The sequence below is a fragment of the Penicillium manginii genome (genome assembly GCF_028828005.1).
Source record: "Penicillium manginii strain IBT 31320 chromosome Unknown utg000002l:1.0-5564898.0:1.0-5567710.0, whole genome shotgun sequence".
In the NCBI taxonomy this organism is placed as follows: Eukaryota; Fungi; Ascomycota; class Eurotiomycetes; order Eurotiales; family Aspergillaceae; genus Penicillium; species Penicillium manginii.
Window position 1 is genome coordinate 828,420 of NW_026643103.1, and position 16,574 is coordinate 844,993.

Below are 16,574 nucleotides of genomic sequence, written 5' to 3' on the forward strand. Positions count from 1 at the left end.
GCGCATGGCGATCGGTAAGGCCTCTCTAGTCAAGTCCTGGGCCTAGAGAACGATGAAGAGCTGAAAATGGCCCAGAAAAACTAGTTTTACTCGTTGAGCTACGCAAGCCACTACTCAGCCACAGACTACAGACTTTGCGCTGAAGCCCTGGAGTGTCATTTTAGGATATCTACATATGCCGGGGTGTACGAGCCAATAGTTATTCTCGCAGTCTCAGTGCTTTGAGCGACGTGCATATAATCATGTACCGTGACGTGAATTCTATTCAAGGTACAATCAGACGCAGTGTCAGGGCTGAATGACACTTTGTTAAACTATCTGTCGAAATGTATGTACCGGCGACTCCGTGGTCGGCATTTATTTCTCTCAAACTTGAAGTGGGGAAGGTTCGAGGCTCTGCATGATCGTCAATGTGAATAATGGTTAGTGTTGCCGCGCCTTTTTAGTCCGAGACCAAAAACGGACTTCGCCGAGTAGCCACAGGTATAAGAGAAAAATTCATTAGTGAATGAACAGCAAGAATATTTAAGAAGGCAAGTCCTCCTGATCAAAAGTGCATATAAATATTTTGAGCCGATATAACGACCTGCCTTCATAATGATCTCCAAAATTGCGCCCGTGGTGGAGCCGAGTTTGCTCGACATCTATTTGGCCTGGAGTGATGCGTGGCTCTTGTTTGATGACAACAGCAAGCAAAATTCCGGTCATTACACCTTGAGTCTCGAGGACCTTGCGATTTTATTCGAAGAAGGTAGCATCGATCAACTCATGCGCTATGACCAGCTTGTATTAGCCATCGCTTCATTTAAACATCATCTTGCACTTGGCAATATCAACTTTGGAGGATCTCACCCACCATCCTGCGACGAGACCAACCTTACTTCCCAGACATACAATCCCCAGTCAAAATGCAACTGCGAAGTGACCGATGTACTCAAACTTAAAACGGGGTTTCCTATCGAAATACGACAGAATATTTCATGTGAAGCTATTTCCGGTATGAAGGCATCGATGGAGATAGTCATCGCACGTCAAAACGAATGGCACAACACCGGTCTTTTCACAACGAAAAAGCTTCGGCATGCCGTGGAGGAATTGATACACGCAAATATGGACATTCAGCCTACACCAGATACATGTCGCGGCCCTCGAACAGCAAATTCTATATCCAAGATTCGAGCACCCGACCGTCGACCGAATGCCAGGGTTGATGGGAGTGCGACTATCGGGAATCAGATATATCCAACCCACGAACAAATAAAGATTTGTGCCGACGCAAAGTATTTCGGTGTTATGGCATGCGGGGCAGGACTTTGCGACGAGGGACTAGCGCGAGCGGTCGCAGATTCCTGCAACGATATATTGATCGGCGACTACTGCGAAGCTGCAGATGCGACTGGCTTGAAATTGCTCCAGCGAGTTGGTGCTGGTGCAATGGCGTTTTTAAAGATGTGTAATCTAGCGGGACGCGTGTCAGACTGGCAATTCGATAATTTGTCTGCCTACATGATTCAATGTCGCGTTTTGGGACATTTTCGTGATCATTCGAGGAACAAGCTCCCAGATGGGATATATGGAAGCAGGATGACTGGTCTTGGTATCCATCGTCATATAGATGTGGCTGCCTTTCACGGCGTCATGACTGCGTCTCTAGCAACTGGCCAAGAACTGACTGAGAGCGAGTTCATGCATGTGGTAGATGCATGCGTTTATATCAACGATTTCGTGGATTTCCGGGGCGATACTATGCGCAAGCAGCGCGAAAATGTTATTCTTCGTGGAATAAGAGGAGACATATGCAGGTATCTTGATCAAATTATCCTCCAATGCCTTGACTCGGTCATCGAAGTCATTGAGACTTCCGAGGTTGGCGCGTTGGTCGTCATGGGGTATTGCAACTGGGCAATTCTCGGCGCGCATCACAAAGTGTTTGAAGTGTTGGAGGGCATACGTAAAGTGAGCAATGATACTGCTTGCAGATACGACTCGCAATTGGATGGAACTCGTTATGAGCGACTCCTCCAAGTATTACAACCGTACGGCACACTTGGTGAACGAGGCCCCCGGGTATCGAAGAAACGTGTCGAAATGGACAAGCTGTATAACATTTATCGAAAAGACCCCACTACACATTTAGCATGGCTTGCTGATGCGACTCGGGACCTCCTACAGCCAGCGGTATTGAGGAAGATTATTGATGTTGTGCACTATGAGTGGAGTGGTGATCTCGGCGCTGTTGATTATTGTCCTTAGATATACACTACTTTCAAATTCGAGTACTATTTTTCTACTCTTAATTTTTATTTGGAAGAAAACAAAATGAAAAAGACTCATTAAATTCTCAATACAGAGGGTGAGACCCGTGGATCCAAATTTGCTCACCAAATATTGGCGGCGGCTTTCCGTGACTAATTAATTTCCAGGTTGCCACCCGCCAATATCTCAGCGCTCCACCCTTCCTCCTTCCTTATTACCCCAGATTCTCAGGAAAGGCCAGTAACACAGAGAAAATGGATGACCCAGTTCCCCCAATTCTTCCTGATGGGAGATTACCTGATTCTTTCAATACTGCCGCTTCACTTTTTGAAGAAGAAGCCTTTTTGTCGCCAGGTACATTTTCAAGTGCGGACGAGTATGCCGCCAACCCGCGCTTCTTAGAACTACAGGAGGAACTTCGTTGTGTGTTATTCTCTGCAGTTTCCAGTCTCGAGCCAAACACATACACATCTCCCACGCCGTCAGAACCTCTAGATGGCCCTGGGCCCCGAGCATCACGGCCCAGCTTGGACTTTACGCGGGTATCGATTCCCAAAATACGACTGATTTATTATCTCAAGAACTGGATCACAGAATGTGCGCCGTACCTAGACAAATTTGACGAGTCGCGCCATTTCGGCGTTCACATTCCAATCCTGGCGCAAAAGTCGCCAACATTATTTTACGCTATTCTCGCATTCTCCGCCCGCCAAAATGAGCGGAAAGCTTGTCTTGACAAGGCCTACGATAGCCTAGAGCTATATCAAGAGTCAATCCGATTATTAGCACCTTGTCTACAAGCCAAAGACCCAAATGTTCTGGTTACAGTTTGTATTCTAGCCGTCATGGAGCTGATGTCCGTCAGTCCCCGCGATTGGCGCCGCCATGTCGAGGGCTGCGCAGCACTTTTCGATTCTTTCAACGTGAACGGCCTGTCAGGGGGCCATTTACAAGCGGTTTTTTGGTGTTATGCGCGCATGGAGCTATGCGGGGCAATTATCTCCAACGGCGCAGAGAGCACGGTTCTGCCACTGGAAAAATGGGTACCTGCCATGCCAGAGGCATCATGTCCCAACGAACAAGAGGAAATGATTCGCGATCTATTTTGCCAAAAGAGTCGCACATCGCCGGACATGCATGCGAACTGGGCAGTGTATCTCTGTGCGAAAACATGCGGCCTCGCGAGCCGGCAAATCAGATATCTCGAACTTGGTGAGATGGTCGATGATACGAGATCCTTCGTTGAGCAGTGGGACTGCCTGTGGGATGAACTTCAATACTGGCTGGAACAACGACCCCCAGCCATGTTACCCATCAAAACCACGGGACTGGGCGGCGGCCAGATTTTCCCAGAGATACTCTATGCGCACTACGCCGCGATAAGTGGGAATCAGCTGTATCATGCATCGTGCATCATGATGCTCGACATGAAGCCCCCGGAGAAAATTTTGCCTCCTGCAAAGCCACAATATTCGGCAATTTGGCATGCGCGGAGAGTGTGCGGTATTTCGCTTACGAACCCACACAGTGGAAATTTGATTAATGCTATCCAACCACTCTACATTGCTGGGAAATTTCTCAGTCATAACAGCGAGCATATTGAGGTCGCTAAATTATTCAAAATAGTCGAGGAGACAACTGGGTGGGGTGCGCTCTGGAGGTTAAAGGATCTTGAGAGAGCCTGGGGATATGAGCCAGGTGAAATACTGTCAGCGATTTAAGCGACTTTAAAACCTTGGAATAGAAATATGCGCTTTTAAAAAGCCTCTGTTAGAAGTAACATTTAATCTACATGGTATTCAACATAATATCTTCAGGCGCCCAAGTCTATATACGACTCAAAATAACTGCATATATACAAAAACAACTGTCCTGTTTTACTTCTTCAGGTCCGCGCAAGTCTTGGGGTATTGCAGAGCGTGCTTGATGCGATTTTTCAACTTCTCGGCATCAACCTCAAACACATAGTTTACCTGGCGGATGCCACCGGGGGCGAGTGCCTTCTGGTAGACGTGGATGTTACCATAGTTCGGGCTTCCATATGAAGTGTCAACATCGAGATACACTGAACGTTCAAAAGTTAGATTTCCCGGTTATAAATGGTGGCTGACTTTTCACTTACCTGAGGTCTGGTTAGTCGCAAGAGAAGGATCAACCATGAGCGCCGCAGCGGTCTCGTCCCAGAAGGGGAAAGAAAGGTCATAGTATTTAGAGAAGAGCTCCGAGTAGGGATTCTTGACAGATGCAATCTCATCGACAAATTCCTGTGTAGGGAAGACCTGGTTGGCGACGTTACCAGCAATAGTGATCTCAGGAAAGTCCGCAGTCAAAGCGATCTTGGATGCCTCCGGGTCAATCATGAGGTTGATCTGATATGATTATTAGAGACTGAACTTGAAGCTTCTCTTTCTTCGTTTGAAATCGAACTTACATCAGATTGGTAGTCAGCGAGCATAATACTACCCGTGGCCTCGAGCATGTTGAGATCCACATATCCACCCATGATGATCAGATCTTTAGCCAGCGATGCGAACTGAGGGTCCATACGGACGGCCAGGGCGATGTTGGTCAAAGCACCAGCAGAGTAGATCGACACTTGGCCTGGATACTTGTGAACCATTTCCACCATGAAATTCGCAGCAGAAGTAGAGTTGTTAGGTTTGCCCTTAGGGAATCCCTCCTTAAAGGCCTCCTTCACGATGCGGTCTGGATTGCCCGAAGTCGGATCATTGCCTTGCGCTTCAAGAGTCCTGTTCTCAGGGGCGAAGGCACCTTCCCAGGGAAGCTTTCCGTGAATGGTCTCCCATGCTTGGAATCGTTCTGGGGTATTGATTAAGGGCCAAGTGGCGCCGGGGTAGACTGGAATGCAGCTGAGATTACCGGCCTCAAGGGTGGCGACAGCATGCAATGCCACCTGAGGCTGCCAGGAATTGGCAGTATCTAGAGATTTTGTGTGAGCTAGCTAAACCTTATGCAGTTCAAGGAAATGAACGTGATCTTACCGGACGCTAGGGCCAGCACATCAACATCTCCATCAAGAGCGACTAGATACGGCACAAAGCCCGCCGTGTACCAATCATTGTCCATGATGGCATAGTGCTTATTCGACCGTGCCTTCGGCAACGCAAGACTGCCAGTGACGAATGGGAGGATAATGCTGCAAAGCAGCGGCAACGAAGTGGGCCAATGCATGATGAAAACTCGGGGAAAAAGGCCACAGTCAAATCGTGACAAGAAGATTGATCCCCTTCAGCCTCGTTCTCTCACCGGATCTTTTATATTTACAAGTAAACAACCATTGCTACCTACCCCAGAGTTCTCATCGGCCACGCCCGCTTATCTCCCGAAAATTGGGTTTTGTGATGTCAATCGCCATGCGATTATCCTCCACGTTCTCCACGATCCCCGCATGGAACTGACTTGGAGAGCATGACTGTGGCTCTGATTTCCCAAAGCGGCGACAGAGTTCAGGGCCAGTATCCACACTATGCAGCAGCGTCAGGCCATCAGGAACTAAAGCATTTTAGGGTGTCATGATTCCTGCAACTCGAGACACTAATGGGTCAAATCCCATGGAATCCACGCGGGATGCCTCCGATTTCCCCCTTCGCTAACCGAGTGGATCCACCCCGAACCCGAACGTTTCGCTGAATTGGGAGAACAGAGCCTACACCCCGTTAGCTTTTGGTTAAGGGCCTCCTCCGCACTTGTCCGCACTTGTATTTGCCTCCGCGTTTTTGCAGCCTTCCGGGGAAAAACCACGCGATTCGGCCTCCCGAGACCGGGGAAAGATGGCGTTTTGACTTTTCTTGCTGCGCGGGTGATGGCCCCGTACATTCGAATGAGCATGGTCAAAAAAAAAGATATAAGACATGACTTCCCCATAATCTCGCAGATCGACATTCCCGCCGTTGAAAACTCCCTTCCTACCAGGACAGGTTTTCGTTGTTCCTGCTCTGACCGATTTCATTTTCCTTATTTTTCAACATGGCGGACCGAAAGTCCCTTGACGTGGAGGCGGCACCGCGTATCCAAATCGCGAAGAAGTCCATGTGGCAGTCAATCTTCGCCAATCCTAAAGTTCTACTTATTGCCTTCTTTGCTTCGTGAGTTTTCCTCTAGGTCAATTTGGAAATTTCAGCGTGCACACCACTAACTTTGTGATCTAGCTTCGGTGGATTCGAGTATGGATACCAACAAGGTGTTTTGGGCCAATCCCTGGTCATGCACCGTTTTACCGAAAACTTCCCAACTGTTGTCGCATCCTCCACAGCAACTGGCTGGTTGACCTCCGTTCTCCAACTGGGAGGAATTGCGGGTTCTTTGGCCGCCGGTATCCTCGGCGAGATCTACTCGCGCAAATACACCATGTTCTTCGCCTGCTGCTGGGTTATTCTTGGCAGCTATCTCTACATCGGCGCCACCGCCGGAAACCCATCTCTTCTATACGCTGGTCGATTCTTCACTGGTCTGGGTGTCGGATTATTCTCGGGTGTGGGCCCATTGTATAACGCTGAGCTTGCTGCTCCCGAAATGCGTGGCTTGCTCGTTTCCTTCTATCAGTTCGCCACTATTCTCGGAATTATGATTTCCTTCTGGGTTGGATACGGCAGCAACAACATTGGCGGTGTCGGTGAGACTCAGTCCGACATGGCGTGGCGTCTTCCCTCTATCATCCAGGGCATCCCGGCCATTTGCCTGGCATGTGGAATTTGGTTCATGCCTTTCTCGCCTCGTTGGTTGGTCAAGCAGGGCCGTGATGAGGAAGCTCAGTCTACTCTGGCCTGGATGCGCAAGCTGCCTGTCGAGCACGAGCTGGTACAGGTCGAGTACTTGGAGATCAAGGCCGAGGCTCTCTTTGAAAAGCGCGCATTTGCCAAGTCTTCGCCTAAGCTGGCAGAGCGCGAGCACCAGAGCGTTTTCATGAACCAAGTTGCTCAATATGCCAACTGTGTTCGCTCCATGGACAACTTCAAGCGTGTCGCCACTGCCTGGATGGTCATGTTCTTCCAGCAGTGGAGTGGTGTTGATGCCATCATTTATTATGCGTCCAACGTCTTCGTTTCTCTCGGTCTGACTGGAGGTACCATTGCTCTACTCGCTACCGGTGTCACCGGTGTTGTTTTCATCATTAGCACCATTCCCGGCATGTTGGTCATCGACAAGATTGGTCGCAAGCCTATGCTTCTTGGGGGGTTCTGCTCTCATGTTTGTTAGCATGGTTATTGTCGGAATAATCGTCGCGAAATTCCAGCACGATTGGCCTGGTCATGTCGCAGCTGGTTGGAGTGCAGTTGCGCTTATCTGGCTGTATATCGCAGGCTTTGGAGCCACCTGGGGCCCGGTCTCATGGACCCTTGTTTCTGAGATTTTCCCTCTCTCCATTCGCGCCAAGGGTGCCTCAATTGGTGCCTCTAGCAACTGGATCAACAACTTCGCCATTGCCTTCTTTGTGCCTCCGATGCTTCAAGCTTGGCAGTGGGGTACATACATCTTCTTCGCTGGCTTTCTCCTCGTCGGTATCTTCTGGGTCTATTTCTTCCTCCCGGAGACCAAGAATGCCAGTCTCGAGGAGATGGATCGCGTTTTCGGCAGCAACACTGGAGAGCAAGATGCGGAGCTTCTCCGCGATGCTCAGAGAGATGTTGGCCTCACGGCCTTCATTGAGCGCCTGGGCAGTGCCACTGGACGCGATGTGGAGAAGAAGGAGGGCTCCCAGTATATTGAAAGTCTGTAGAATTTCCAACTCAACTTAATCCGCGAGGAATGATTAGGCCATCCCTTGCTTTGGAAAATTAGTATCATAATGCAGTTCAAGATCTACGAAATATTTCCCCAATTCTTGCACCCTAGGGTAATCTTAATCTTCTACTAGCTCCGTGTTCCATACCTTATTCATCAAGTGCCTGATCTCTTGTGGATATTGTACATACAAGCACTCAATAGCTAGTCCCTAGATCGATCGATCGCTGAACGTTCTATCGGGTGGCGTCCGAATCCGCCTCCGCCTCCACAGACCCAAACGCAAGAATGAAAACATAATGGAAACGCGGTCCAAGCCGCAGGCCTGGCAGATCGGGTGATTCGCCCCACAACGGACCCCGACTTTGCGCGGCGGCTTCCGAGAGCACTTTTTGGGGAGAGAGGAGCCTCCAGATCGCGCTTTTGGTCTTCTTCACAATCCGGGGTCATGCATACTATACTAACACCATGCCCCGGAAACCTACACCCGCGAGCAAGCAACGGGTTCGGACGGGCTGTCTGACGTGCCGCAAAAGGCGGCGAAAATGTCGGTGACAATCTTTTCATTGTGCGTTTCCCTGTCAGAGAAGCTAACGAGGGAAAAGGTGACGAGCAAAAGCCGCGATGTGCCAACTGCGAGGTGAAGGGCTTTACTTGCAAGTATGGCTCTGACTTGGCATTTGTACCCCCACGATCGGGCGATGCGCCAGGTGGTCGACACGTATATGGCACCATCAGTGTAAGTGAGGCTGAAATTTATTCAACTGACACAGCTAACCGTATAAAATAGTTTGTTGATGACTCCCCGGTTGCACATGCTACAGCGAAAAATAAGGAGAAATCGCTGGATCAAGACACAGAAGTGACCGAATCCAGCGGGGTTTCGCTCACTGCTCAGGACATACCGAATCTATCGGGCCATGTTCCTTTTGTTAACCCGAATGGCAATCGTACGACAGTCGGTTTAAATGATATACTCGCATCTAATACACCCTTCGACAATTCGCAGGGGCAGTCGACTTTACAGACCGTTCTTGGTCTTCCTGGGAGCTATCCTGGTGGTAGCCCCTTAAGCCTGGAATATCTTCGCTTAACCAGAGATTACTCGCGCCTACCACGAAGGCCAATAAGTGTGATCAGTAATTATGAGACAGATCTTCTGCGCCATTTTCGGTACTCCGTCAGTCCATGGATCGACGTGGGAGACCCTTATTGTGCATTCGGAATTCAGGCTCTGCTCATTTCCAGGTCGAATCGGTCTCTCCAAGCCGCTATTCTTGCTTTGTCTGCAAGTCAAAGACAGCTGCTCGCTCTAGGCTCCCAGGGCCAAGATGTTGGTGGTAGTCTTCGATTTCGCAAGGAAGCAGAAGGTAGTCTGGCAATGGAGACTGATATGTTGCGACGTACTGGGCACGCCTTGCTGCTTCTACAAGACCTCCTGCCATCTGGGGTTCAAGGATGGAGAGATAAGCTAGAGGCTCACATTGAGGCTGGGGGTCTTGTGACGCCTACTTCTTTTGAGGAGGAAATGGGCGAAGAGTTATTCTGGTTGCATTTTCGCCTCGGTCGGTACTCCCCTGGCAAATTGATACAAGAGCCCAGCTAATTGTATTTCCATTGTCAGATCTTGCATCATCTCTCATGACATCGAAATCGCCTCTTATTCCATTTCGCTCATTCCTCCATCGCGATGGGTCTCCAGTACACACGCCACACAAAAACACCCAAACGCCTTCCGTCCACAGAGTGTACAATCACGCGTTATGTCTTCTAGGACACAGCCTTGCTTTGATATACGGAGACCCGTCGGACGTGACTTCTCCACAAGCAGCTGGATCACCAGAGCTAGCAGCTTACCCTTCCCTACGACAATCGCACTTCTTGTCACAGTGGACATTCCTTTGGACAGATTGTCAGAAATGGTATAATGAGCGTCCAGTTGACACACAGCAAATCGTGGATGTCCGGGGTGGAGAAGCAGATCAACTGGATCCCGATCATGACACGGGCTTTCCAATCCTCATCTTCACAACGCCAATGGCGCTGGTCGCCAACACCGTTTATCATATCACGTCACTTCTACTCTTAACGCATAAGCCACGACTTTTGAAATCGCTTCCTGGTCCACGTTGTTTTACTTCTCACATCTGGCATGCTCAGTCAATAGCTGGCATCGCAACCAGTAATGACTCGCCGGAGCAGTTCGACCCGATACTTGTCGTGGGGCTACTTTTGATTGCCCGGGAGATGACACATGAGTCGCAACAGATCGTTTTACTGGAGGTCCTGCAGAAAATTACAAGTACAACTGGGATCAACCTCGAGCGTGAAAGGGAAGCGCTCCGGTCTGTATGGAGGATTGCGCGATATGACGACGGGTCCGATGAGCAAGATATTTAGCATAGTATTATGTATTTCATGAATTCAATTAAGCGCCAATTCCTATTTTGTTCCATTTTTAACGTACACATGTGGTCTAGTATTTATATATTTTGTATAACATCATTACTCCATGTCGTAGGCAAAGGGAATACTTTGCATGGCACCTCTTCGCTGAACGCACTTGGCAGCAGCGGCGTTTGCTTTCGACACCGCAGCCTCAATCTGATCATCAAAGGACTCCAAAGATGCACCGGTCGCGAGAAATCGACCGAGAGCAGTTGAAAAGTATCCTACAAAGGTATCACCGGCAGCTGTGGTATCAACAACCTTCAATACCTTAACTCCGGGCACAACCCCACGTCGGCCGGTGCGAGTAGAGAAGTAAACGCCCTTAGCCCCGAGGGTGATGACCACAATTTGAACATGAGCTAGTTCATGGAATCTCGGAGCAAGCTCCTCGGGTTGCAAGTCGTCTAGTTCGGTGGGTTGAGTCGAGTCAGAAACAGGAAGACCAACAATTGACCTCGACATCTGGACCGCTTCAGTTTCATTCATAATGAGAACGGATGTATGTTTCAGAGCCGCAAGCGAGATGCCCTCCGGGTAAACGGGCGCAGGATTGAAGACCACATGGGCGCGATTGGCCGTTGCAACACCGCCGTTGAAATATTCGAGTAGGCCAAGTGTAGTCTTGCGCGGAATTTCGCCTTGCAAAACAATGACCCTGGGGCTAACTTCTTGCTGCTTCATGGAAGAGATGATCTGCGAAGTATCGTTCATCATGCCAGCATGGTTCGCGCCCGGGACCACCAGAATGCGATTTTCTCCTCCGGCGGCTTCTTCGACAATGATGCTAGCTGATCCGGTTTGCGCCTCTATGGACTCTTCGATACTTGCTGTGTTGACCCCGGACTTTTCGAAGGCAGGCTTGAGAAGGGTCGAGTAGTAGACATCTCCAGCACCGACGGCACCGATCATGCTCACGGCGACATCTTGTGTATTCTTCGAAGTAAATGAAGCACGACCACAGGCTGTTGCTTGATTTCCACCCTTACCACCGGCTGTGACAGACAAGGAGGTTGCTGTAAGGGTTTCACCGGGGCCAGGGCATCGCGGGGTCGAAGTCACAAAATCAATATTCAAGGAACCGATTATGCAAATGTGAGGCTGGGAAGTTCCTAGGGTCGCGGTTTCGTCTTTGATACCCATTTTTGAAACGTGACTGTAACCTTGGAATGTGTTGACGAGTGTTTGTTTTCGGAGGACCAGGTAGCGGAGATTCGAGAATTTTTCTGTGAATTTGGAGTAATGGCTTTGATCGTAAAAGTGAAATCAAGTTGGAAAGAATCTCGGCTCGGGCTGTCCTATATTTATTTATTCGGCTTATCTCCAAGCATTTTACGGTCCGGGGGCGAGGAAGCATCGGCTATCACCCTAAAATGGATGCCGTAGCCTCCGTATATCCAAAAAGGGTTAGTATCTGCCGCTAAATTTCTCTATACGGTTAGCGCTTGGGTACCCCTCTGCGGGATTGTATAATGGAAAGTTATGAACATGCAAGATTATTTTAAACGGTTTATATGTTACCAATCCCCTGCTCTGCTGTCTATGTCCAGATTGAACATAAAACTTGAGGGCTAATTTTCAAAATAAATGCTGCGGTACCACAGACAGAGGAACTCAAGTCCGACACATCTGAGTTCCAAGGTTTATCGTTGAGTTCGAGTTGTGCCAGAGGTACTTAGTAGTCAAAATATAGCTAGTATACTACTACTTGACGGTAGCACCACGAAATGAAATTTGGGTTCAATCAACAGCCGACCGAGACAAAATCGGCCGAATTTTAACACATCTTGGGGAATTTCAGAATAATCAAAACAATAATTGAACAGACAACTTGAACTTGTTTTATTCGGGCGGGAAGGTAATGGAGAGGGCGTGCGATTAACTGTATGCTGATGCGGGGCTGCCTGACCGCATGCCCAGGTGCTCGGTCGCAGCGATTCCATCTCCCCTTCCAACAAATATCGATTAGATTCTTGCTAAAAAAAAAAGGTCGGAATCTCGGAAATAGGATAAAGTGAGGAGAAAGCAGGAAAAAAACAAAAAGATAGATGCTCACGTCCAGATTTGAACTGAAGACCTCGGCATTACTAGTGCCGCGCTCTACCAACTGAGCTACGCGAGCTTGCTGATGGAAGAAAACGCCGCGTTTGGCTATACAAACTATTAACACAAAAACCGAAAATATATCCGCTGTCAAAGAGTCCACTCCTTCTATTCCTTTTGCCGGTAGGATTCCCTTCTCGCTCTTATCGAGATTTGATGTTAATTAGCCCTTGGAAATACTAAGCCTGGGCCTCTAGTACTAAGTAGTACTGGAACTAGAACTAGAACGGGCGACCATACTACTAGTACTACTCTCCATATATCCGAGTCCATGAATAGTAGTCATTTGCCGAAACAATTTAAGGAAATCCCACTGAAATTGAGCCTAGGGTAAATTATTAAAACTCGAAGTGGTCTGTGTCGTTGGGAGTGTAGAGTCCTGGAGCCTGAAGCGAGGTCAATATCACCGAGACTCTTTATCGCTAGTATAAAGAGAGAATCGGGGCTTTCGAAACCGGGAAAAGTCACGGTAGATGACTTTATTGCTCGTGAATATCGTGTCATGCAAAATACCGCTTGGAGTGGTCTACAGGGTCCTGACGCAAGTCATCCAATGGCAAGATCATAGGTTTCTGGGCCGCTGGACTATTGTAGTACATGGAAACACTGGTATCTGTTTGTTGCGATGACTACCAGGTCACCTACTTGGAAACAAATAGATTTCCATATCTCGGACATGTCTTTAGCCAAATTAAATTAATTCAATGCCCAATTTGAGAGGAAATTAATTGTGATTGTATCCTCGACTGGTGGTCAATAAGTCCCGGACCCGCTCCTGAATCCAAGATGGAGTGCTTCTCAGGAGTGAAACTATCCAGAAGCTAGACGGCAAAAATAATTGAGCGCCAGAAGTTGACCGAAGCTGCTTCAATATAGCCTCTGCAACTTCTTCAGGCTCGAGAAGATGGCCCTTGAGAGCTCCACTTTGCAAAAGCTTTTCAATCATCGGGGTTCTGACCCAACCGGGATGGATAATACTAAGAAAAGGTTATTAACATTTGATGTTACAAGATTGCCCGATCGAGACTCACGTTGTGCGAACCCCTGGCGCGTGATAGATATGTCGAAGCTCCTGCCCAAGGCCCTCATGAAACGCAAGAGCAGCGGCTTTGGTGCACGCATAATCGACATTAACGGCCCGTGTTGTGAATGAGGCGAGGCTGGCAACCGTCACGATATGTCCATGGTTATTCGATATCATCGCCGGAAGGAATTCCTTGACAAGGAGAAAATCGGAAATGATATTCAAATCAAATACTGAGTGAATCCGGTCGTGAGTAAGCTCAAGGATAGGCTTATTTGACTGCACTCCAGCATTGTTTATCAGAACCGTGGGGTCACCATGCTCCGATCGAATGCGCGAAACGACTTTTTCGATATGATCCACCTCCGTTAAAGCGACTGAATAGAAAAACGCATTCTCTGTTTCTGCACTTGTTTAGCAACTATACTCATAGGCCCATGAATATGCGTACCGGCATCTGGATGGGGCCTGCAAATATCCAGACTGATCGTTTTAATACCCTGTCCGGCAAAAACACGAACAATAGCGGCCCCAATACCACTGGAGCCCCCAGTCACCACCACAATCTCTTTATCCCAGTCCCATGAATCTTTATCCACGGGGCTATTCAACGCACGCCTTGATAGGTAAGCATTGAATTTACAAAGAAGGCCAAAAGAGACGACCCCGCAAAGACCGATCGACAGTGGAGTTGAGATCGAGACCTGACGAGCTGCCCTTATTCGAGTGATATAGTCCACAAGGGCTGACATAATTGCTGTTGATCTCTCGAGGAAGAAGAAATACCGATCGATCAAAATTTCTAGAACATGACTGTCGATATTCCGAAAAGTCGGGGAATGGACTACGTGGCGTTTTTAAATAGGATCCGATGGCCCCCAATATTTTCATAACTGTCTCTCGGGTGATAAGCCTTATCGAACCCGCGGGATTTTGATTATGCAGCCCTCAATTACCGTCATGCAGATGTTCTCATTTCTCTGAACTGCTAAGCCGCCCCCTCTGCCACTCAACAAGCTTTTCCCACGCACCTCAGCTAGAGGTGAACAGCCCTGCGGACGGTATACGTTCGATGGCATACCCTAGAAATTCATCTTCTGCTCGTACTCCTCCGGCGACAGAGATGGCAATTTCCTAAGCTCTTCCTTCGTGAGCTTCCTTGGACTATTGTTGATTTTCTCCTCGATCGGAAGCATTGCAAGCCGTCTTGCAGCTTCTTGAATACTTGCACTCCGCCTAATATCAATGACGCTATCGGTAGTCCGAGGCTGAATGTATTGCAATGGGTCGGTCCAAAGAGTATAACATAGCACACTGGGCTCTTGGATAAAGGCAGGCTTATCAAGAATCACTGTAAAGAAGTGACAGGGAAGCGGTCAAATAAAAATGTCCCGGTCAAGCATTGGTGGAACCCGCATAACCAAACCGGCCTCAAATTCATGCGAGGCACCAACATCAAACCCGTTGGCTGGAGCGGAAATAAGGGAGGAAAACGAGAAGCCAGGGATCCGGAACTAAAAATAAACTGGTTTAGAGGCAGGGCGGCAGGAGAGAATAACAGTGGTGAATGTGCGTGCAGTAGTTTCCAGAAGGGCGGGCTTTTCCTGCTCGACATTGGCGAGGAACTGGACGTAGGTCACATATTGAAGGCCGCATTCCCCACCAGAAGAGTTGTTTGTGACCGTGAAAGTATTTTTCTCAGCGCCAATTGTAAACCGAAGTGAATTCGAGTCTGCAGATTGGACTTCTAGCGTTTGCTGCTGCTCATCCAAAATCTCCTGGTTATACTGTGAAGTCAGAGTCTCCTCGAACATTACGGGTGGAGGCGGTTCATGGAGTCCATAATCAATTTGCCCAATGACAGATGTCGAATAGATTCCTCTCAAGAGAATTTGCTAGGGACGAGGAGCTGGACCAATGCCTATAAGCCAGTTAAAGGGGAATCTCGATCTCTGAACTCGGAGTCTCGGTCTCAGCGCTCGAGTTATCGCACAATTCGAGGAGATGAGTGCGCGATTGAGATTTGAGAATGATGATCTGAGACTTGGCAGTATCCAATTCGCGACGGCCAAGTGTCGTGGCCTGTTCTGGAGAGGGTCTCTTGCAGGCTTCTGCGGGAGGACCGAAAGATGGGAGACTCGACAAAGACTTTCTTCGCCTTCTCGGACTTTCGATTGCGGTCGGCCTTCTTCTTCTCTTTCTGGGCCGCAAAGATGTGGGCCATGGCCTGGATTTGGAGCGCGGCCAGAACCCTCAGCTGACGGTAGGTAGCCGTTTCGTATAAGGCGTTAGTTGTGTGAATGGCACAAAGCCGCAGTTTGTTAGTTTTTGGCACTTCGTTCCAATTGATGGACTTACAAGTCTTGCCATGGTTCTTGTTTGAGTTGCGATGAGGGTTTGGAGGGTAGGGGTGGTTAGTCAGGCAAAAGCTTTTGTTATAATTCCTTCCAGAGGCTATAGAGCCCGTGTGATAGTTGATGCCCCGTGAATGTGAGGGCAAGAAAATGAACTGGAAGTAAGAGAGATGGTCGTGATGTGAGTTGAGAAGTGAAAGTGAGAAGGGTAGAAGTAAGAGATAACTAGCTGAGAATGGTCTAGTCTCATTTTCCTATTTACATTGTCCATCGCCAACTCTTTGTCTTCGTCTTGACACCACCAACAACTTCTAGTGCTTTCAAATGTTTCTTACAGTCTCCTAGTGCCCAAGTCATCTGGCCATTTCATTCCCTGGTTCAAATTCCCCATCAAACCTCTCCTTTCCAGATCTCATCTCGTCGGTCTTGCCGAGGCTCGACAAGCTCCCTAACATAGACAAGATACACCAGAGTGACTGTTTCCTCTTCATATTCCCTAACTCCCCTGATACACCAGTTTTATTGCCTTTCTTCCATCGACCATGGGTTTTCTGAAGCCTCAACTGCTACTTCTTCGTCGACTCGAGAATCCTCGCCCGCCACTTCATTCTACTCCTTCGCAGTTTCATTCTCTGGCTTAAATGCTT

General features: G+C 48.5%; 8 protein-coding genes across 8 annotated transcripts; 3 read left to right on the forward strand and 5 right to left on the reverse strand.

Moving 5' to 3' along the window:
- Positions 1-597: 597 nt before the first annotated feature.
- N7533_001599 (uncharacterized protein) lies at positions 598-2,253 on the forward strand (the record flags this gene model as incomplete). The annotated part of the gene is made up of 1 exon (XM_057098249.1): positions 598-2,253. One exon carries the CDS (start codon positions 598-600, stop codon positions 2,251-2,253), a length of 1,656 nt encoding a protein of 551 aa, XP_056963385.1.
- A 257-nt stretch (positions 2,254-2,510) lies between these two features.
- Positions 2,511-3,977, forward strand: N7533_001600 (putative C6 transcription factor; the record flags this gene model as incomplete). Its single annotated transcript, XM_057098250.1, has 1 exon — positions 2,511-3,977. The coding sequence occupies one exon, from the start codon at positions 2,511-2,513 to the stop codon at positions 3,975-3,977; it is 1,467 nt and encodes a 488-aa protein (XP_056963386.1).
- A 156-nt stretch (positions 3,978-4,133) lies between these two features.
- Positions 4,134-5,448, reverse strand: N7533_001601 (uncharacterized protein; the record flags this gene model as incomplete). Its single annotated transcript, XM_057098251.1, has 4 exons — positions 4,134-4,321; positions 4,379-4,625; positions 4,688-5,196; positions 5,259-5,448. The coding sequence occupies 4 exons, from the start codon at positions 5,446-5,448 to the stop codon at positions 4,134-4,136; spliced, it is 1,134 nt and encodes a 377-aa protein (XP_056963387.1).
- A 795-nt stretch (positions 5,449-6,243) lies between these two features.
- On the forward strand, positions 6,244-10,398 carry N7533_001602 (MFS transporter/fungal specific transcription factor domain-containing protein; the record flags this gene model as incomplete). The annotated part of the gene is made up of 6 exons (XM_057098252.1): positions 6,244-6,362; positions 6,426-7,464; positions 7,511-7,985; positions 8,535-8,737; positions 8,789-9,563; positions 9,623-10,398. The coding sequence occupies 6 exons, from the start codon at positions 6,244-6,246 to the stop codon at positions 10,396-10,398; spliced, it is 3,387 nt and encodes a 1,128-aa protein (XP_056963388.1).
- A 105-nt stretch (positions 10,399-10,503) lies between these two features.
- Positions 10,504-11,589, reverse strand: N7533_001603 (ribokinase; the record flags this gene model as incomplete). The annotated part of the gene is made up of 1 exon (XM_057098253.1): positions 10,504-11,589. One exon carries the CDS (start codon positions 11,587-11,589, stop codon positions 10,504-10,506), a length of 1,086 nt encoding a protein of 361 aa, XP_056963389.1.
- Positions 11,590-13,273: 1,684 nt separating this feature from the next.
- N7533_001604 (NAD(P)-binding protein) lies at positions 13,274-14,325 on the reverse strand (the record flags this gene model as incomplete). The annotated part of the gene is made up of 3 exons (XM_057098254.1): positions 13,274-13,526; positions 13,581-13,977; positions 14,025-14,325. The coding sequence occupies 3 exons, from the start codon at positions 14,323-14,325 to the stop codon at positions 13,274-13,276; spliced, it is 951 nt and encodes a 316-aa protein (XP_056963390.1).
- A 624-nt stretch (positions 14,326-14,949) lies between these two features.
- N7533_001605 (uncharacterized protein) lies at positions 14,950-15,387 on the reverse strand (the record flags this gene model as incomplete). The annotated part of the gene is given in 2 exon segments (XM_057098255.1): positions 14,950-15,087; positions 15,100-15,387. 2 exon segments carry the CDS (start codon positions 15,385-15,387, stop codon positions 14,950-14,952), a joined length of 426 nt encoding a protein of 141 aa, XP_056963391.1.
- A 170-nt stretch (positions 15,388-15,557) lies between these two features.
- On the reverse strand, positions 15,558-15,943 carry N7533_001606 (uncharacterized protein; the record flags this gene model as incomplete). Its single annotated transcript, XM_057098256.1, has 2 exons — positions 15,558-15,830; positions 15,932-15,943. The coding sequence occupies 2 exons, from the start codon at positions 15,941-15,943 to the stop codon at positions 15,558-15,560; spliced, it is 285 nt and encodes a 94-aa protein (XP_056963392.1).
- Positions 15,944-16,574: the final 631 nt, after the last annotated feature.